Source organism: Theropithecus gelada, chromosome 3 (genome assembly GCF_003255815.1).
Source record: "Theropithecus gelada isolate Dixy chromosome 3, Tgel_1.0, whole genome shotgun sequence".
Taxonomy (NCBI): domain Eukaryota; kingdom Metazoa; phylum Chordata; class Mammalia; order Primates; family Cercopithecidae; genus Theropithecus; species Theropithecus gelada.
The window spans coordinates 168649500-168671407 of record NC_037670.1 but is presented as its reverse complement, the minus strand read 5'-3'; the positions used below and the strand labels follow the sequence as shown (position 1 = coordinate 168671407).

At 38.6% G+C, this 21908-nt stretch overlaps 1 protein-coding gene across 1 annotated transcript; it reads right to left on the bottom strand.

Moving 5' to 3' along the window:
- Nucleotides 1-14748: 14748 nt before the first annotated feature.
- On the bottom strand, nucleotides 14749-19415 carry LOC112620842 (olfactory receptor 2A1/2A42-like). The gene is made up of 4 exons (XM_025379787.1): nucleotides 19154-19415; nucleotides 18258-18313; nucleotides 17022-17219; nucleotides 14749-16326 (listed from the first exon to the last, which is right to left on the bottom strand). The coding sequence occupies exon 4, from the start codon at nucleotides 16320-16322 to the stop codon at nucleotides 15390-15392; it is 933 nt and encodes a 310-aa protein (XP_025235572.1). The 5' UTR covers nucleotides 16323-16326; nucleotides 17022-17219; nucleotides 18258-18313; nucleotides 19154-19415; the 3' UTR covers nucleotides 14749-15389.
- Between the last annotated feature and the right edge of the window lie 2493 nt (nucleotides 19416-21908).

Below are 21908 nucleotides of genomic sequence, written 5' to 3'. Positions count from 1 at the left end.
ATTATGTTGCCCAGGCTGGTCTCAAACTGTTGGGTTCAAGTGCTACTCCCATCTTGGCCTCCCAAAGTGCTGGGATTGTAGGCATGAACCATGTACCCAGTCTACATCTTATAAAAATCTTAATTTCTGTATTAAGTCTTTCATTATTTCCTTTTGTAACTTCCCAAATGATTATACAAAGAAAAAAGTCCGCTATGCACAAGTATGAATTTCTTTGAAAGCTGGATGGAGAGTCAAGAAGAAAGGAGAGCTTAGTGAAGACCCTCAGCTTCTTTAAGGATAGTTGCCACGTGGGTTGAAACCCTGATTTCTTTTACAGGGACTGGGTTGTTAACACACTCCTCGTGAACAAGGACAAGGTGCTCTCACTTTTGTAATCTGACAGTAAATACTTATTGTGTGAACAAATTAATCAATAAATACAAATGAATAAATGAATGAATGCATAAATAGCTTTTTTAACCATCCTTAGACTGAATCTGGAATGTCTACTATAATCTGAATACTTGAAAGACACTTATTTTCTTTTCCTCCCCCATAGTTTCTTTCATTCTGCATGATACAAAGAACATCTTACTTAAACTCAAATGGATTAAATTTACCAAAGGGTTGGCAAAAGTGAAAGGAGAGGCTAAAAAAAATAAACAAATATAACCCAGTTGCAAACATAACATTCAGGCATTGTGTATACTTTCAGCGGTGTCCAATCTTTTGGCTTCCCTGGGCCACGTTGAAAGAAGAATTGTCTTGAGTCACACATAAAATACACTGACACTAATGATGGCTGGCGAACTTAAATTATATAATGTTTTAAGAAAATTTATGAATTTGTGTTGGGCCACATTCAAAGCTGCCTATGGGCCACAGGTTGGAAAAGCTTGCTTTAAATGATATATGTACAAGTTAGCCATTTAAAAGCTTGGCAAATTATTTGATGACTAATAAATTAACCAATGTCTCCATGGTTTCTAAATGTAAGACTGAAATCATTTCTTTACACATGACCAAACCTGTCTACTTCAAAAGGTAAAACTTAAGATCTGATGAGCTGACAAACTCCTTTCTAATGAGTCACACAACATTCTTAAAATGAAAACTACTTTTAAATCTTCAGGTCAGGCAAAGTATCAGATGGTTTATTTCCAAGCATCAGAAATATTTGAGGCCAGGTGCGGTGGCTTATGCCTGTAATCCCAGCACTTTGGGAGGCTGAGGCAGGAGGATTGCTTGAAGCCAGTGGTTTAATACCAGCCTGGGCAACGTAGTGAAACTCTGTCTCTAAAAACAAAAAAAAAGTAAAACAGAAACAAAAAAAGTAGCTGGGTATTGTGGCAAAAGCCTGTAGTTCTAGCTGCTTGGGAGACTGAGGCGGGAGGTTGCTTGAGCTCAGGAGTTTGAGGTTGCAGTGAGCTATGTTAGAGCCATTGCTCTTCAGCCTGGGCAATAGAGTGAGACCCTGTCTCAAAAAAAAGAAAAAGAAAAAGAAAAAAAAAAATATTTGTTACAACTAATACACTCATAACCCCCCTTTGTCATTGTCATTTTTTTTTGCGACAGGGTCTCGTCCTGTCACTTAGGCTGGAGTGCAGTGGCGCAATCATGGTTCATTGCAACCTCAACGTCCCTAGGCTCAGGTGATCCTCCCACCTAGCCTCCCCAGTAGCTGGGATTACAGGTGTGCTGTACCATGTCTGGCTACCTTTTTTAAAAAAACATTTTTTTTAGAGATAGGGTCTCACTGTGTTGTCCAGGCTGGTCTCAAACTACTGGCCTCAAGCAGTCCTCCTGCCTTAGCCTCCCAAAGTGCTGGGATTACAGACATGAGCCACCGCACCTGGCCTCAAATATTCTTATTACTTGGAAGTAAACCATCTAATACTTTGTTTGACCTGAGGATTTAAAAATAGCTTTCATTTAAAGAATATGATGTGACTCATTAGGAGCGTGTCGGCTCATCAGATCTTAAGTTTTACTTTTTGAAGTAGACAGGTTTGGTCATGTGCAAAGAAATGATTTCAGTCTTACATATTTACATAGAAATCATGGCGATGTTGGATAATTTGTTAGTCATAAAATAATTTGCCAAATGTTTAAATGGCTAACTTGTACATATATATCATTTAAAACATATACAATGCCTGAATGTTATGTTTGCAACTGGGTTATATTTAATTTTATTTTTAGTATATTCTTTCACTTTTTCCACAAATGAGATTTTCTTTGTATCACATAGAATGAAAGAAACGATGGGATGGGGGAAGGGGTGGAGAAATAGAAGTGTCTTTCAAGTATGCCAATTATAGTAGGCAAGATTTAAGCAAGCCAGAAATTCCAGATTCAGTCCAAGGATGGTAACAAACAAACAACAAAAAAACCCAAAAAATGATATTTAGGCATTCATTCATTCATTTGATTTATTGATCTAGTAAGTAACTAAAAAGGTGAAATACATTTGACTCTATATTGTGCCTGGAATATGGTAGGTGTTCAATAATTATTTATTGACTAACTAGATATCAATTTGATTAAATATGAGAAAGCAAAACATTAATGAGCTCTCCACATTCTGCTGTGAATCAGGTTCTCAGGCAGAGTAAACACTGAAAGAAACAAACAAACAAAAAAAGCAATTAAAGAGCCATGGGCTTAGATGCACATTTATTAGTTATATGACCTTGAGTGTATATCTTAGCCTCTCCAAGCTTGTTTCCTTTTTTTAAAAAAGGAGAAAAGTGATAGTAACGATTTTATGAGGTGGTTGTGAGGATTAATTGAGATGATATGAGTTATACATTGAACACATTCCTGGTGTGCAGTGAACACTCAATAGCTGAGATCAATTATCATCAGTCTTTAACAATTTCTTGAGTAGCCTGAAGATTGTATGAACCTGACAAGCATTGCCTCTTCAAGGTTCACAATAGTCCCTTAAAACCATGATCCTCTAAAGCTTTCATAGTCTTGATTATAGCAGTGGAAATCAACATGTTAATTTTATGAGTGATGTATTCTTTTTTTATTTAAATCTGGCATCAATGTTTATAGCTTTGTTGCTTTCATGCAGTTACTTCTCCATCATATAAAACAAAATTAGCTTAATTCTCTATATACTTACATTATTTGTGATAATATGTTCAAAGAAGTTAGCATGAACTTTCCCTCAAACTATCCCCATTACAGAAAAATAATCAGCACATATTTAGAGAGGAGTGAATTTCCTTACCAATGTTTGTAGTGGATGTGAGAGTTAACCAAGAGTAGGAGTTAGACAACATGTCTAGGAGGAATTCATGGTAAAGTAAAGAAAGGCAGCCTGGTTAGCTCCCACATTTGGACTCAAGGATCTCAGAAGAGTGAAGCACCTGAAGGTTTCTGTGGGAGCTGCAGAATCTTTGCTTCTGTTTCTGATTGAAAATATATGAGAATCCTCAGAAAAGGAGGTGTTATTCTCTGATGGGTTCAGCCTGGTTGACAGCTGAGGGATCACTGGAGGAGCTGGGCCATGAAATCTTGTGCATGCTCACCTCCTTGGGGAAGGAGAGATAAGACAATTGTCTTTTTCTATTTCTGTTCTTAACCCCAGCAGGATGCACAATTAAGAAACACAGACAGCCACAGAGCACACCTCTGAGACAACATCTCTCATTACAGTCCCGGAATGCTTGGATTTCATGAATCCTAGCACTGCCCTTGTTCCCCAATCTCCAGATGGTTCAAGTGAACCTGTCAGGAAGCAGGAACAGTGTGACAATGAATAAGCTCCTGGCGGGAACCTCTGGAGCTCAGCCTCTCCCTGATGTAATCTGGGTTCCTTGTGTTGCAGCAGAACTGGGAAGAAAGGAGCCTGAAAAGTTAGCTGATTCCAAGTGACCCTCTGAGGTGTGGAGATGCTTTGGGGAGCTGGTGAGGGAGACACGGAGCAGATTGGGGAGTCCACGGAGGGGCCAAGGTGTCCCAGTGGGGCTTATTAGAACCTTCTTGAAGGGAGGGTCTCCTAAAACACAAACCACCACTGTAGGTCATATATTAGAATTATTCTCTAATCTTTATTCTGAAGGGGGAAGAGTGCTGGATTCAGAGCCCATCTCAGGGGAAGACGGGACCCTCTCCACGGTGGCTTGCCTAGAAACTACTACCTCTCCCTGGAGGGTGGAGATATTTGCTGGTCAAAGGTATTCTCATGTTTATTTCTGTTTCTTTATTCTACTGGACATAGGAGGATTATGAATTTTACATTAAGCAATTATGCAATTTACAAACTAATGACTTTATTACAATGTGGTCTTTGACCTGCTGGGGTTATGGAATAAACTCAAGGAAAATCTTGCACAGGTAATCACGGTGTGAGAACATGCTCACCTGTGTTCCAGCTGTATATGTCCACAGTGAATTGCTTTGGGGACACACAAAAATGCTCCTGATCATATGAAAAGTCTAGTGCCTAGTGGGCCATCCATAAACATTAGTCTTTTCTTCTTTAGTTTTGTTTCCATACCCTGGTGAAATGCAACTGATATAAATGACAGCAAGCCTATGAAAACAATAATTTTAGAACTTTTTGCTGTATTCCTCATCATGTGAACATCAGTTAGAAAAAGTCATTTTAAGGTAGAAAACAGAAAATGTGAACTAAAACAAGTTAAATATAAGGTTTTTATGATGCCAAACAAATTTAGGAAACGCATCACCTCAAATTACATGTTTTATCACATATCAAGTTGAAGCAGCTTTAACTTCTAAAAATGGTCAGAGTAAACATATACAAAATAAAAGTATACAAATGAAAATAACACAGACAGAACAGTCCCATCTTAGTAGAAATGGATATGCTTACAGATGTTTGCATGATACACCAGTATGCAGAAATCAGGAAACTGCCTTTTGGGAGCAAGTAGTCAACTGAAAGTTTTGTGAATAATAGCTTTAGAGAATTCATTTCTATATAACCAAAACCTTAGGAACATTGGTTATGAACACACATTTGAGGGTATAAAAATTAAAAAGATAGAAAATAATTAGTAAGTATAACATTTGGGAATGTCACACAAACAAAAACTTAGCAAAACCCTTTAGGAACATGAATATCAATCGCTATAACTCAAAATTGTCCATATTCTGTTAAAATTGAACTGAAATAGCTTATCTTGAAGAGAGTAAAAATGACACAAAAGTGTATGAAAGAACTCAGCACACGAATGGAAACATTTACGTGATCTGCCAGCATTGGGCATTTGATTTCACTGGACATTTATAACTTCTATGCTTAAAGTACTTGCAGAATTTGACCACAGAGTTCATTTGAGACTAATGCAGACAAAAGCTAACATAAGATGGGTGAATTTAGCCACCTTGCAGAGTAAATTATCATAAGAGATATTTTATAAAAGAGCAGCTAATAATGTTGGGAGAAACAGCCAAGACATAGGTAAATATGTCTTCAGGATGGCATGACAGAAATGGAATGAGGAGAGAGTGAAAATGCTAATGTTCTCAATTATATGTCATGAATAATTGTGAGTTAAAAGGGCAGAAGTTCATTTGAAATCCTTAGAAACAGGGAACAAAAGAGAAATAATTGTAAGGACTTACTTTTAGGGTTTATTTGTTTCAGCTGCTAGTGTTACCTTAACTAAGACAAATTCCTTAAAAGATGTGGGGTCTTCTTCCCTTGCACGATTGTCTCTGGACTTAACTGCCAGTATGGGACTGCATTTCCCAACCCTTTTACATTTAGGTGGGGTCATGTTCTTATCAAAGGTATACAAACAGAAGAGACCTGTGCAGCTTCCCGGGCTGCAGTGGGAGGAGGGCATGCATGGAGGAAGAGGGTATGCCTCCTCCATGTTTGACCTTCCCATCACTGGCTGGAAGTGAAGACCCACAAGGCCCTAGGATGGTGGTACCATGCGATAGAAGGTGCCTGGGTCCCTGCATCACTACGTGGAAGGCTGTCTCTCATACCTGCCTAGCACTTGTTAAATCACTGTGATTTGGGAGTTTACCTGTTACTGTTTATCCTACCTAATACATATTTAACATTATTATGACAATGAGAGGAATGAGGAAGGGCCGGTAACTCTGAAGCTAAAGTATTAGGAGCTCTCGAGATCAATTCATATTATAAAAAGCATCCACATATGGCATGAAATATTGACTTTTTGCTTATGTCATGCAGTTATCTTAGAGTCTGAGGAATCATGGTTTATTTTGTGTGCTATTTGGTTTCTCATGCAAATTATTTTAATTAATAATATATGTTAACTTACTTAAACATAGCCTAATATTGAATAATAATATAAGTGATAAAAAATGACATTTTTGAGGAAACACTTTGATACAATTTAGCACAATCCAGCAAAATTCTAAACTGCTTTTAATAATGGCTTAATTTTGGCTTTTTCTAAAATATATGAGAAATGTGCACTGTTTTGAGCACTTAAGGGCCAGAAGTTTTTTGAGAAAAGGCTTTTTAAAAATTCTAACAGTAATACATGTTTCGTGTAATATTATTGAAAAAACATAGAAGTGTTTATTTCTCATAGCTCATTCCTCTTCCTAAAGCAACTTCTGCTGACTGCTTAACGTGCATCATTCCTGATCATGAAATTAAATACAGATATGTGTAAACACACGTGCGTACATGTGCACTCACATGCACATATACAGGTGTATGAATTTATGTATAGCTAGGAGACTTCCCTGCACAAATCAGACAGTGTGATAAACATGTTACTTGCTTTCTTCATTTAGCTATATTTGATGAACTATTTTCATTGCAGCTCATTTTAGATAATACTTGTTCTACTTAATAGCTGTGTAACATATTTTTCATAATTTAGTAATTTCAAAATTAATTAACACTTGATCTTTTGAATTTTTGAAATCAGTTTAATACCAAATCCATGTACACATTTCTTTGTGCAGTTACATATGTAAGTATTTTGGTAGAATGGATTCTTAGAATTAGTATGCGTGTTTTAAATGTTGGGTAAATAATTTCAGTTTTTTAAATCCAAAATGTGTGCCAATTTATACCTCTACCAACAATGTGTTTAGTGTCGTCAACATCACATGTAACACCTTTTTCCCCTCACAATCTGTTGGGTAAAAAAATGATATCTCATTTTAAAGTAGACTTCCTGATTGAGGTAGATGACATTGTCATATTTATTGGTATGTTGTGTTTATTCTGTTGTCTGTATCTACATATTTTTGTCCATTTTTCTCATGGATTTGTGTATTACCCTTTTGGCTTTTTCATATATGTTAAAATATATTAGCTGCATTACTATCCTCTTTCTTAGGATGAAATTTCAGGCCAGTCAAAAATTCAGGCTCATTTTACTCAAGCATTAGTTAATCATGGGTAGAAAAGACTCCATAGGTCCAGGCTGGAGGAGACTGGTATAACTTAGTATAATAGTTACAGACATAGTCTCTGGCCTTTGGAACACCTAGAGAAAAGTCCTCCTGTGCTACCTACTAGCTGTGTGAGGTGTACTTAACATCTATGTGCCTTGATTTTTTTCATGTAAAAATTGCATATGGTAGTAATACTTCCCTCTGGCAATTGTTATGAAGATTATATTAGACATGAATGCATATGTGTAAAACACTGTTTGTTATGAAACAAGTACTCAATAAATGCCAGGAATTAATCTTATTATATCATTTGTGCAGTGCCACCACAAATGTACAGATCTGGGAAACTTTGTAAGTAAAAGTTATTCTTAATCTTTTTCAAATAGGGTAATGAAACTGTTTTTACTTCCTTAGAGAGGACAGTTAATGTGAAACTTCTTTTGCCTTATTCTCCAAGTCTTATGCCATTCACAGTTCTTACAGCATAAGTATATTGAAATCATTAATTAATTTTGTGGTTACTCTTGAATTCCTACTATTTGTGAGGCTCAGGAGTTCGTTATATTCAATTATTCTCAAAAATTCCATTGAACTTTGTCTCCTATGTAAAAGAAAAACAACATACATTCTAGGAAGTTAATAAAAAGACATAGCATTTGAGAACTAAAAGAAACTTAACAATCGTCTAGTCCAACATTTCATTTTATATGTGGGGAAACCAATGTGCAGAGGAATTAAGTGACTTCTCTGAGGTCATGCAGTGAGTAAGTTGTAAATTGGGAGAGAAACCCATAATTTTGTGAAGTATATATTTGGTCTTTGTCCCCATTTCCTGGCATACAGTTTCTAAAACTCGAGGAATCCCCAGAGTGATAAGAGTATCTTTTGTATGTCCTGTGGTTTGAATGTGTTCCCCAAAGTTCATGAGCTGGAAACTTAATCCCAAGTGTGACAGTGTTGAAAGGTGGGATCTCTAAGAGGTGATTAGGTCATGAAAGCTCTGACTTAACGAATGGGTTAATGGTGTTGTCTCAGGAGTGGATTTGTTATGTGGAGATTGGGTTAGTTACAAAAGCAAGTTTGTCCCTCTCTCCTCCTCTCACCTTTCACCATGCAGCAAGAAAGCCCTCTGCAGATGCTGACACCTTGATATTGGACTTCCCAGATTCCATAACTCTGAGAAATAGATTTCGATTTTAAATAAATTACCCAGTCTGTGACATTCTGTTATAGCAACGCAAAATGGACTTAGACGGTATGCTAATGAGATGACTGCTGGCAGGGAGCTCCGAAATAACTTGAGGATAGGGGCTGGTTACCACAAAAACAAAGGCGTGTTTAGTGGGTTGGGACTTTCAGCCTATACCCCAACCTCTAGGGAGGGGAGAGGGCCTGAAGTTTGAGTTGATCACTAATGGCCAATGATGTAATCAATCATGCCTGTGTGATGGAGGCTTTACAGAAAACCAAACAGGGTTTGCAGACTTTCTGGACTGCTGAACACATGGAGGTTCCTGGAGGGTGGTGTGCCCAGAGAGGACACAGAGCCCCATGCCCCCCTCCCATACCTCACCAGATGCATCTCTCTCGTCTGGATGTTCATCTCTATCCTTTTTAATATCTTTGTAGTAAACGGTCAAACATAAGTAAAGTGTTTCCCTGAGTTCTATAAGCCACCTTAGCAAATTCATTGAACCTAAGGAGGCGGGGGCACGAGAATCCCATTGTATAGCCAGTTGATCAGAAGCACAGGTCGCAACCTGAGGCTTGCAATTGCCGTCTGAAGTGTTGGGTAGGGGAACAGGCTTGTGGGATCTGACACTGTCTTCCAGTAGATAGTGTCAGAATTGAACTGATTTTTAGGGCATGCAGTCGGTGTCCACTGCAGATTGCTAGGTGTGTGGGGAAAGACCTCAACACATCTGTTGTTAGAAGTAAATTGTTGAGTGACTATGTGAGTATAAGCAAAAGAGTAGGAAAAACACCTTTGGTTTTTTTCAATATTTTAGAGAATCCAGATGTCCTGGCTCTGAGCCAGTCATCTGAGGACCAAACCAGGCTGTGCCTAGTAGTGAACCGCTTCTCTTGACCCAACAGGATTACAAAACTTAAAAACAAAGAAATAAACAGAGACAGGTAAAAAAGGAAACAAAAACCAAAACAGCAAATCAAATGGAAGCAGGGCTCTTAATCAAAGTTCATCGAGAAGGCAAGAAAAATAGATATGGTCCGGGAAAACATCAGAACTCTGAGACAGCATTCCAAGTCTTGTTTTTCTCCAACTTTTTTCTTTTTTCTTTTCTTTCTTCCTTTTTTTTCCCCCCTGTTGAGACAGGGTCTTACTCTGTCACCTAGGGTGGAGTACAGTGGCGCAACCATGGCTCACTGCAAACTCAACCTCCTAGGCTCAAGCAATTTTCCCATCTCAGCTTTTGAAAAGCAACTGGAACCACAGGCGTGTGCCACCTCACCTGGCTAATTTTTTTTTATGTTTGAAGTTTTTTGTAGAGACAGAGTTTCACTATGTTGCCCAGGCTGGTCTCAAACTCCTGGGCTCAAGCAGTCCTCCTGCCTCAGCCTCCCGAAGTGCTGGACTACAGATGTAAGCCATTGTGCCTGACCTTCACTTTTTCTTAGGAACCATAGATTTAACAATGAGTCTCTATATGATTAATATTCAAAGTGTGGTCTGTGGATCCGCAGCATCAGCAAGGTATGAGAGATGATAAGAAATGCAAATCTCCGCCTATTTCATTTGGACCTATTGAATCAGAACCTGTACTTTTGCAAGATCCCTGAATGATTAACATATACATTGACATGTGAGAAACACTGGTCTACATTTTCTAGCAAAGAGTAAAGAATAGTCCTACAGGTCAGTGATGGCAGTGCTCACTCTGCATACCAAGGACTCCATGAGGGCCAATTTAAGGTGGCGCATGAACTGACTTCCACTCCCAGAGTGTCATCTGTATCATTTTCAGTAATTACAGCATCTAATACTTACTCTTTTGCAAGAGAGAGAGGAGGGGAACACTCTCTCCATGGCTACTGTGTCAGCATAATCACGTTGTGTCATACTGTAACCATAGGGTTTGGCAATTTGGGACACTCTTTTTGAAAGACCTATAACCTTTGTTCTATATAATAGGAACAAATATTTATCATCCTAGTTTTATATTAGCCTCAAAATATCCTCTCTGAATGTGTTTACAGTTTCTCTGTGGCCACTGACAGATGAGATGTAGTTTAAATATTCATCTCAGAAGAAACTTTTGCAAAAGCTGAATATATCTGGAGCTAAAAGTGATTACATTGACTGCCACTGTATTTAATTACATATTTTATGGAGATCTTTTTTTAAAAATATAGAAGTGTGGACTATATGATTACTCATTTATTTATTTAGTCAACATTTATTGAGTAACTACTATGAAACTGGCCTGGTCTAGCCACTGAAGATACAAATATCAATAGGCCCTTTCCAAAAGAATGATTATCAGTTAATGTAGAGTAGATTGACTGGACTACAGTTCTGTTTCTACCACTTGATATTTCTGTGACATTGAGTAAATTAATTAATTCTCTAAACCTGAATTTCCCCTCTATAAATTATAGAGAATATCATTAGTACTGAATTCACAGTGTTGATGTGAGGATTATATAAAAAATATGTAACATATTGTCTCATATGCAACTGCTAAATAATTTTTAAGCTACAATTACTTTCTACAATTCTGTGTTCTTCAAATAAAATTATTTTTATTTCTATTTCTATTTTATTTAATTTTATTTTATTCTTTTCCGAAATGGAATCTTGCTCTGTTGCCCAGGCTGGAGTGCAGTGGTGTGATCTCGGCTCACTGCAACCTTCGCCTCCTGGGTTCAAGCAATTCTTCTGCCTCAGGCTCCTGAGTAGCTGGGATTACAGGTACATGCTACCATGCCTGGCTAATTTTTGTATTCCTAGTAGAGATGGGGTTTCTCCATGTTGGTCAGGCTGGTCTCGAACTCTTGACCTCATGATCCGCCTGCCTCGGCCTTCCAAAGTGCTGGGATTACAGGCGTGAGCCACCGCACCCTGCCTAAGAATTTTTAAAATATAGAAATCAGAAGACAGTTTAACACTGATGATTGTATCTAAGTACTCAGCAGATAGTTAAAGGTGCATGAATTGGTACAACTAGTGCTTAGTGAGTGTCTACTAGTGCTAGGCAAAATGCTTGTGTTACTGATAAATGAATGAACAGATTCCATTTCCTACTGTTACAGAGCTCCCCATCTTAGGTGTGAAATTTGATACCTACCTGAGCAATGTTGTCAGGTAAACTTTCAGGTAAATACTACCCAAAAGATTATAACCATTTTAATATCAATAATGAAACTGAATTCCTTTGTCTTGGGGCTGTTTTTAGATAAAATACTATAAAACATCCATTTTAATTCTCATCAGTTGGTAAGGCACTGTTGTAACACTGCAGTGTCCATCTTCTCTTTCAGTGTTGTCTGTTTCACTCTCCAGCTCAACCCCAGAGTCCTCCCGCCATGCATCCCTGACCCTTGGAGTCACAGTTCTTTCTTGTGACCACTCTCCCACTTTTTTCACATCTCTGTTTAGAGTCAAGCTGCTTCCTTTAGAAGATGTATACCCCTTTCTATCCAAAGCTGAATATCCATAGTTTAGTCTTAATTATGTGTTTTGTTTCACCGTCACAAGTTCTCTGATCTTTATCCTCAGATATGCTCTATAGAGTCCATGCTGTATAGTGGTTATGGCTGTAGGGTCAGGGATCAGATTGTCTTAGTTCAATCCTGGACTGGGTACTTGTTAGCTGTGAGGTACTGGGTAAGTTGCTTAATCTCTCTGTGCCTCAGTTTCTTTATATGTAAGGTGGTGTATTGATTATCTTCTGACTCAAAGTGTTATTTTGAGGATTAATTGAGGTAATACATGTAAAATTCTTAGAGCAGTGACTGGCACAAAGTAAATAAGCTCTCAGTGTGTGTGTGTGTGTGTGAGAGAGAGAGAGAGAGAGAGAGAGAGACTGACTATGGGTGTCTTGATTCTGGGTTTTAGCTGAACTAAATAGTCAGTCTCAGTGAGACCAACCTTTAATCTCATCTTCTTCATGTTCTGCATTTGTCTAGAAGTCCAATGCTTTCATGTGACTCAGCACATAGGAGTCACCATCCAGGACAAGCAGCCTCTCCTGCATGATCTCTGGTCCTCCATGCCTTAGAGAGAACAGATCAGCTCCCTGTGGCATACATCAGATTGTACAGAAACCTTCCTTCTTTTAACACTTCTGCCTTGGGATACATTTACCTTATCCTTTATTTGATAACATAGATATTAAAATTCTACATTGATGTGCTATGTACAGAGGCTGGGAGCCAGACTGTCTCGGGAAAAGTCTGACACTTGCTGCTTTCTGGTTTGTGCAGACATAAAATAGTGACAATAGGACCTTCTTCCTGGATTTGTTATGACTAAATGAAGTGACCCATGTAAGTGCTCTTAATATGTAGCATATGCCATTGAGTGGTGAGTCAAAATGTTAGCTATTATTATGAAAACTCATTTTGTTTTTTCGTTTAATAAGTTCTACCTGGGTATCTTCAGTCACAGGGAATAATGAAGAGTTGGGTGGAGTACTTGTTAACCCCTAAGTGAAAGGCATACACTTATTTTTCTGAAAAATTTTACAGACTGTCATATAGTAAAATTGAGAAAGACCCTGGACGCAAGTGGCATCCTAATCTTAGGGAAGGTTAGAAAGTAGAATTTACAGGTGACACTTTGGGAAGCCACCTAAAATGCATGGGGACCCATCTCTAACCATTAGATTTGTAGTGAAGATTTGTTAAAGAAAATTAAAATGGAAACCAGACATGGAGAATCACTTAGATGATTCAGGCTGGGTTAGGTCACTTATGGAATCACTTTTCCTGGAGCAGGGAAAGCCAGTTAGGCCTCATAAGTGACCTAACCCAGATTGATTTGCAAACACAAGTGAAAATTAACTTGAACTATTTCTTATAAATACTTGTATTAAAGCAAAATGAAATTTAAGATTAACCTATCAGAAGCTGCCAACTAAATTACATAACTAGAGACTTTCCAGCAGTATAGGCCAATTAAGGCAATTGTATAAAGGTAACCAATCGAATATTTGCTTTAGTTCTGTGGTTGCCCTGTGAAAGCCCTCCCCTTGTATTCCCTTGGTGGAGCCCACGGACCACTTACAGTTTGGAGCTGTCTGATTCATGAATTGCTATTTGCTCAAGTAAACGCTTTAAAATTTTATTGTACCTCAGTTTACCTTTTAACAGGACAATAGATTGGATCAGCAAAAATAACTTTACCACCATGGTTGAAGAGCTAGCTAGATACCTACACTGTCTGGTGAAATTTCCTTTTTCAGGGGTAAGACATTCTAATGAGGGAAATGATCCGCAACTGGACTAACCAAGGTGGAAGAGCTGATGAAAAGACACTGGAGAATCATACTTAGAGATAGATGTGCATATGTACAATACACAGCTGAACACTCAGTATTTTCTGAAGAAGCCATAAACAACCTAAATAGTTTTCTTGGTTGCTCATTTTCAGCCTTTTCAACAGGAATGCCCAGTTTTGCCTCTTTGCCAGCTATTAGCTACTGAGTTTACCCTGAACTTTGTAAACACTGTTCACTGTTCCCACACGATCTGTAGGGTTCTTTTGCTTCTCTTCTCTCTTTTACCCTATATAGCTTCTTTTTCTTTTCCTTTTTTGTTTTCTTTTTTGAGACAGTGTCTCCCCCAGTCCCCCAGGCTGGAGTGCAGTGGCGCAGTCTTGGCGCACTGCAACCTCTGCCTCCCAGGTTCAAGCAATTCTCATTCTTCAGCCACCAGAATAGTTGGGATTATAGGCATGCACCACCGTGCCCAGCTAATTTTTGTATTTTTAGTAGAGATCCAGTTTTGCCATGTAGGCCAGGCTGGTCTCAAACTCCTGGCCTCAAGTGATCTAACCACCTCAGCCTCCCAAAGTGCTGGGGTTATAGACATGAGCCACCGTGCCTGACTTATCTCTTCTTTTACGTTTGTTACTTCACTCGGCCTACTAGTTAACTCCTGTACGTGAGTTAATAATTTTTACACAAAATTTCTCGGTGCATGCGTCACAACTAACTAAGTACCTCTGAATTGTTATTTAACAGGGAAAGTGCAATTGTGTGAGAATGGACAAGTGTGCTGCTGGGTTTTGGGAATCACTTCTTTAGCTGAACCTTTTTATTTTCTTTTAAATCTTATGACATATGCTATTAGTAAGTTTATATAGTTCGGTGTATTAGTCCACTTTCACACTGCCATAAAGAACTACCCGAGACTGGATAATTTATAAAGAAAAGAGGTGTGATTGACTCACAGTTCCACATGGCTGGAGAGGCCTCAGGAAACTTACAATCATGGTGGAAGCCAAAGGGGAAGCAAGGCACGTCTTACCATGGCAGCAGGAGAGAGAGAGAGAGAGCAAAGAGGGGAGTGCTGCACTTTTAAACCATCAGATTTTGTGAGAACTCATTCACTATAAGGACAACAGCAAGGGGGAAATCCCTCCCCATGATCCAATCACCTCTCACCAGGCCCCTCCCCTGACATGTGGGGATTACAGGGATTACAATTTGACATGAGATTTGGGTGGGGACACAGAGCCAAACTGTATCATTTGGTTAAAGAAGTAAGTGGCCTGCATTTAACTTTTGGGACTGGGATAATGAATTAAAATAATTTTTTAGTTTACAGATATTAAAGTAATTGTGAAATAAAAGAAAAAATCATCTGATAAAACCACGTCTCATAGAAACCCAATGAATGCAACATATCTAAAATTTTATCTGCAAAAAAAGAGAAAAGGCTTGCCCTTTTGTCAGTAAAGCACAGATAAAAAGAAAGTAATAAACTTTTCTGGATCGATGCAATAATTGGGCATCAAGAGTGCAGGTGACAACGGAGGCTGGCAGTTCAAATGTCACACCCTGTTAGGAATGACTTTCCTTGCACAGTGCTCTTCTCAGGGCACCCTTGACCTCTATGTTCCTCAGGCTGTAAATCAGGGGATTCAGCATTGGGTTGAAAAAACTGTAAAATAGAAAAAGTACCTTCTGCAGCTCCTCAGGATGGCGGGACTTGGGGGCCATGTACATGACGATGGCACTGCCAAAGAAGAGTCTCACCACACAGAGGTGGGAAGAGCAGGTGGAGAAGGCCTTTCTGCGGCCTTCCCCAGACTGGATCCTCAGGATGGCCACCAGAGTGCACGAGTAGGAGACCAGCACCAGGCAGAGCGGCCCCACCAGGATGAACACACAGGCTGCAAAGATGACCACTTGGTTGAGCCAGGTGTCAGCACAGGCCAGCCTGAGGACAGACAGGATTTCACAGAAGAAGTGGTTGATTTCATAAGGCCCACAGAAGGGCAGTCTTAGGATGAGAACCACATGGACCAGAGCCAGGAGGGAGCCACATGTCCAAGAAGTGATGGCCAGGGTGATGCAGACTCTCCAGGTCATGATGACGGAATATTGGAGAGGGTGGCAAATGGCCACATAACGATCGTAGGACATCACCACCAGCAGGAGACATTCGCTATGTCCAAAACTCAAAAAGAGAAAGGTCTGCATCATGCAGCCAGCAAAAGAGATGGGCTTGGCTGGATGCAGGAGGTTCACCAGCATCTGAGGCACCGTGTTGCAGGCATAGGTGATGTTGACGACAGCCAGGTGTGAGAGGAAGAAGTACATGGGGGTGTGGAGTCTGGAGTCCAGTGAGATGAGCCCCAGGATAGTCCCATTCCCCAGAAGGGTGAAGACATAAAACAGGGAGAAGAGCCCAAAGAGGAGCATCTGAATCCTTGGGTCCAGGGGAAATCCCAGCAGGAGGAGCTCTGTGACCATTGTCTGATTTTTCACCATTTCACTAGTGAAAAAACCAAACAAACACACAAACAAACAAACAAAAAAACAAGCAACTATGTGACACACTTTTTAAAAAGTCTATTTTATTTATTGTTTTATAAATTTTTAGTTTGTGGAAAATTGTTAGTAAATGTCTTCAATAACTCATTCAGTTATACATAAGTAAAGTTTTACTTGAAAACTTGCTGTTAATTCAGTCCTTCATATTTGTAACAATCGCTATACCTGAAATCCCAAATGCAAGAAATTATTTTTCGAATAGAAAAAGGGTAGCTAACTTCAGCAACAAGAATTGCAATATACTGTGTAAGTAACCAACAGAAAGAAATTATTGACAAATCAGTAATTCAGTTTGGCACTTGACAAATGGCAGCATCAACGAATTCACAGTAAGATGCTTAGCCTGTGAATTGGTGGTGTGCTGAATTGATGAATTTGTCTTCTTCACCTTGAATCTTGGATCAGTTTCCTTAATGAACTTCAATATGGTTTTTGGTGCAAACATTTGTCAGTGCCATTGCAATAACAAAATAACTCGAGGCTTATCTACTTTACTGAGATTAAAGTGAGGAAAGGCACTGTTTTTGGCCAGTGCCTAGTTTAATTGTTGTCAATACCAGTTGGGATATTAAGCAGTGTTTCCCAAGGATGTAAGAGACAGACCTGCACTCTGAGAAATAAATTTGTGAAACTCACATGTAACTGATGAGAATAACAATCTAGAGGTGAGAAACACTACACTTGCAGGAAACATGTGAGTGGAGAGTTTGAGGAGCTTCCAGAAGGCCACTGCCGGTGCTTTGATGAAATCTCTGGGAGGCAGAGCGGAAGAATGTGATTCATTCAGTGAGCCCAAGTGTAGTCAGTTGTATGGTGTGCCTGTCTGGAGAAAGACTGTAGGAAAAAGAAGGCAGGTAACCAATACGGAGTGTAGTCATCAGGCCAGAGGGGCAGCATTTGGCAATGCATCCTTAATGACATTCAGGGTAAGGAAAAAGGGGAACCAGCTGCCCCAGGATCCTAGTCACCTGGTGATTCTATGTCTACAGTCTGGATAGATGGTTTGGGTAAATAGCCCTAGCTAGTAAAATCTCTAATTAGCCCCTCTTGCTCTGATTTCATATTCATCAATTAACTGTTAGGTAATAATTTATCTTCTTGAGCAGTTATTTCTACAAAGAAGAAATGTGTTGAGTAGTAAAGTTCTTGGCTCCTTTTGCAGTCACATTTTGAAGTTTAAATAAACGAATGTTTAGGTATTCTGGCTTATGCATTTTCCTCTTTTGATTTTGGGTAGTGTGATGCAGTTCCTGAACAAAATTCCTAAAGCTGAATCTAAAATGTGAGGACCAGACTCTGGGTCAAGGAAACCTCATTGAAGCAAGAATTGCAGAAAGAGACAGATCCTTTCTGACAGCAACAGATGAGATATCTATTTTCTTATAAGCATTATTGATAGTTGATAAAGTTACCTTGACACAAAAATAATCTAAATAATATATTAAACATTCCTCACATGTGACCAGAACTTACTAAATTTTAGGTTGATAGTAAAAATTTCTCAGTAGGCGCCGTCACATGCACCTGTAGTTCCAGCTACTTGGGAGGCTGAAGCAGGAGGATAGCTTGAGCCCAGGAGTTCCAGGACAGCCTGGATAACATAGCAAGCCCTTGTCTCATAAAATAACATAAAATAAAAAATTCACGTGTTTATCAAACTTTCTAAATTTATTTTTTAAACTCATAAGGCATAGAAAAATATTTGACTGTGAAAGATGTATACAAACCTACCCACTTATAAAATAATAATTTCCTTTCTCAATTTTTCATTTCCCTCAAAAGAAAGACATAAAGGGAAAAAGAAACACAGTAAAAACCATGATTTTTTGAAGCCAACTGAAAGACAGGTGTAAAAGAAGGAAAATAAGGTACCTGATAGTCTGCGTATTCTTTCAGAACAGCAGTCCTGTTTGATTCAGTCTTGATTTCTTTTAAAGAAATGGAGGGGGCATGTTCATTTTTATATCCCTTTAATTGTGTATATTAATACACATTTGTCAAATGACATATACATAAATATAAGCAAATGAATTAATAACTAAGTATTGATGTCCTTATATTAGATCTGGTTTCTTTTATAGTATAGTCTCATATAATTATGCCAAGTTTAGCCCCTTCCTCCCAAAAGAAATAAAATGCTACAGTTCAGAAGAATTTCATCCCTAATGATCTGAATTAAAATGAAATTTTAAAAATATGTCAAGAACAACGGGAGGATTCATAAAGTGTTTAAACACTTGAATTTTGAATCACCTCTCTTTTATCTTTTTTAAATTTGATTTGATACCTATGTGATATACTTAATGTTAATTAAAGACCATCAAGAGGAAACCAAACAGAGTAGATTTCTAGGGAGTTGGAAGGAAGGGACTGGGTGATTTTGCTCTACCTTGACACACCTTCTAATTCCAAATGTAGCTTTCAGGCACAGAGATGTACATTATATATGTACAATTTCAGAATTTAAAAAATGACAGATTATCTGGTTAATACATGGTAAGGAAACTAGAATTTTAAAGTAAGTATCTAAGAAGGCATTTGCTTCTTTATATATAAGCAAAACAACATAACTTTATGGAACCTGCATTTTAAAAAGCAAATCTCAAAATTTAATGATCTGTCAGGTTCTTTTCTAACATTTTGGGCATGGGTAAAGCAGAATCGCTAAAGTGATTACCTATAGTTAATCTGTAGCTCATCTGAGCTGCAGGGCTATTTACTTGTAAGTAACAAGCGAGAAATGAAAACTGACTTATCTTATTGCTTACATAGTTATGAGCCAAGACTTCGCAAAGTTGTCTTATGGAGTCATAGTTGATAATCTAAGTAAGTTTTCTGGATATAAGAACTATCGTGGGCCATGAAGAACTGAGTGTCAGTTTCATGTAACTACTGTCTATTCAATAATCTGGTAAAGGCTGATAACAATTGATCCTGCTCTTGAGTGCTTCCTGTGAACTGGGCACTGGAGGAGCACAGTGTAGCAAGTTGATGGTTCTGAGCTTGTGAAGATTTCATTGTGAAGATGTGCCTTGGGAGGAAAAGCAGAAATACATAAAAAAGTATACATTAAACAAAAATCCTATAAAAAGAAAACTTAAGGTATTATTAATTATTACATCATTTTCCTACTTTATTACACCACCCTTCTCACCTCAGTTCTTTTTCTGTACTCTTTCCGTGTGCACCACAAAAACTTATCCTCCAGTCTATGGAAAATCTAATATTTATACATATTTATTTAGTACATTCCAGGTGCCTTATGCCCTCTTTAGTGCCATGCTCAATTTAAGATAAGACACTGATTTAGCATCATTTGGGTTTATATTCATTGCACTAAATACATTCTCATAGATTAGCATGTATTGTGACTGTACTGACAATAATTAAATGCATAAAACAGCTGACATGTATTAATTTTCCTGAGATGTAACATCCCTCCATAATATACTATGCTATACTTTCCTTTGGCTGGGAAAATTATTTCGTACATTTTAGCGAAATGTAGGAAACAGCAATTTCTGACTTCTTTTGTGAGTGTCATCTTTCCCAAATAAATCTCTATCACATAGATATTTCTTCACCAAAGAAACATATATAGCCAAGTCCTAAACACTTTTACATAATTTGCACATCAAATGTGCATCTATTTTTTCCCTGGAACCATTAATATATAATATGAATGATGACCATATATGTTTAGCCGTAAAAGAAATAATTTACTTCCCTTCTCAATACTTAATAAAAAGTGAGAGTTAACCAAAGCCTAGGAGCTACAACATGTCTAAGAGGAATTCATGGTAAAGCAAAGAAAGGCAATCTGATTAGCTCCCACATTTGGACTCAAGGATCTCAGAAGGGTGAAGCACCTGAAGGTTTCTGGGAGTTTCAGTGGGAGCTGCAGAATCTTTGCTTCTGTTTCTGATTGAAAATGTATGAGAATCCTCAGCACAGGAGGTGTTATTCTCTGATGGGCTCAGTCTGGTTGGCAGTTCAGGGCTCTCTGTAGGGACTGGCCTATGAAACCTCCTGCATGCTCACCTCCTGAGGGAAGGAGAGGCAAGACAATTGTCATTTTCTATTTCTGTTCTTAACCCCAGCAGGATGCACAATTAAGAAACCCAGACAGCCACAGAGCACACCTCTGAGACAACATCTCTCATTACCATCCCGGAATGCTTGGCATTATTTGAATTTCATGAATACCCAGATTGCCCTTGTTCCCCAATCTCCAGATGGTTCAAGTGAACCTGTCAGGAAGCAGGAACAGCGTGGCAATGAGTAAGCTCCTGGTGTGAACCTCTGGAGCTCAGCTTCTCTCTGATGTAATCTGGGTTCCTTGTGTGGCAGCAGAAATGGGAAGAGAGGACCTGAAATATGAGTTGATTCCAAGTGACCCTCTAAGGTTAGAGAGGCAGAGAGCAGACAAGGAAATCCAAAGTGTCCCAATGGGGCTTATTAGAACCTACCCGAAGGAAACGTTTTTCTAGGGGACAAAACACCAGTGCAAATCCACTGCTGGAAATGTTTCCTGTAATGTCTATTATGAAATGGAGAGATTTTGAGTTTAGCTTCTCTCGGGAGGGGAGGAAAGAATCCTCTCCAAGGTAGCTTCCTCTAGCAGTTTCCTGCCTCTTGTGGGATGAGAAGATTTCCTGTCTAAGATATTGTCATATTTATTTGTATTTTGCTGAGTTCTTTTCCTGGATGTGAGGCAGTCAAAATGTTATTTGGAAATCTCCTATCAGTCAGTCATGCAATTTAGAAAGAAGTTAGTTCCATAGTGTGGTCTCTGACTTCCTAAGGTTTAGAATAAACTCAGAGGACAATCTGGCACAGTTATTAAGGTTTGGGAGTATGCCCATCTGTGCTCTGACTACACATCCACCGCGAGAAGAAACATACATGTAAGGACACCAAAAATACTATATGGAAATCTTGTTGCACAGTAGGCCACCCATCATTATTACAACTTTTCTTTTTCTTTTTATGTTGGAGGTGACCTGCAGAAAATATAGAAATCAGGAAACTCACATACAAAAGAAAAAGTTAGTAGCAAATGGAAACAACAGTTATAAAAATATAATATGGTATATAGTATAAAAATTATACTATAGTCTACTTTTAACCTATTTTATGAAAAGTATGCCATAGTATAGTTTTTAAACTATTTTTATACTATATAAATAGTATAAAAAGTATAAAATAGGCCAGACAGGATGGCTCATGTCTGTAATCCCAGCATTTTGGGAAGCCGAGGCGGGTGAATCAGCTGAGGTCAGGAGTTTGAGACCAGCCTGGCCAACATGGTGAAACCCTGTCTCTATTAAAAATACAAAAATTAGCTATGCATGGTTTCACGCCCCTGTAGTCCCAGCTTCTCAGGAGGCTGATGCAGGAGAATTGCTTGAACCTGGGAGACAGAGGTTGCAGTGAGCCGAGATCGTACCACTGCACTCCAGCCTGGGCGATAGAGCAAGACTCCGTCTCAAACAAAACCAAACAAAACCAAACAAACAAACA

Coding starts and splice junctions, on each gene's coding strand:
- LOC112620842 (XM_025379787.1), bottom strand. CDS start 16,322: ATGGTGAAAAATCAGACAATGGTCACAGAGCTCCTCCTGCTGGGATTT.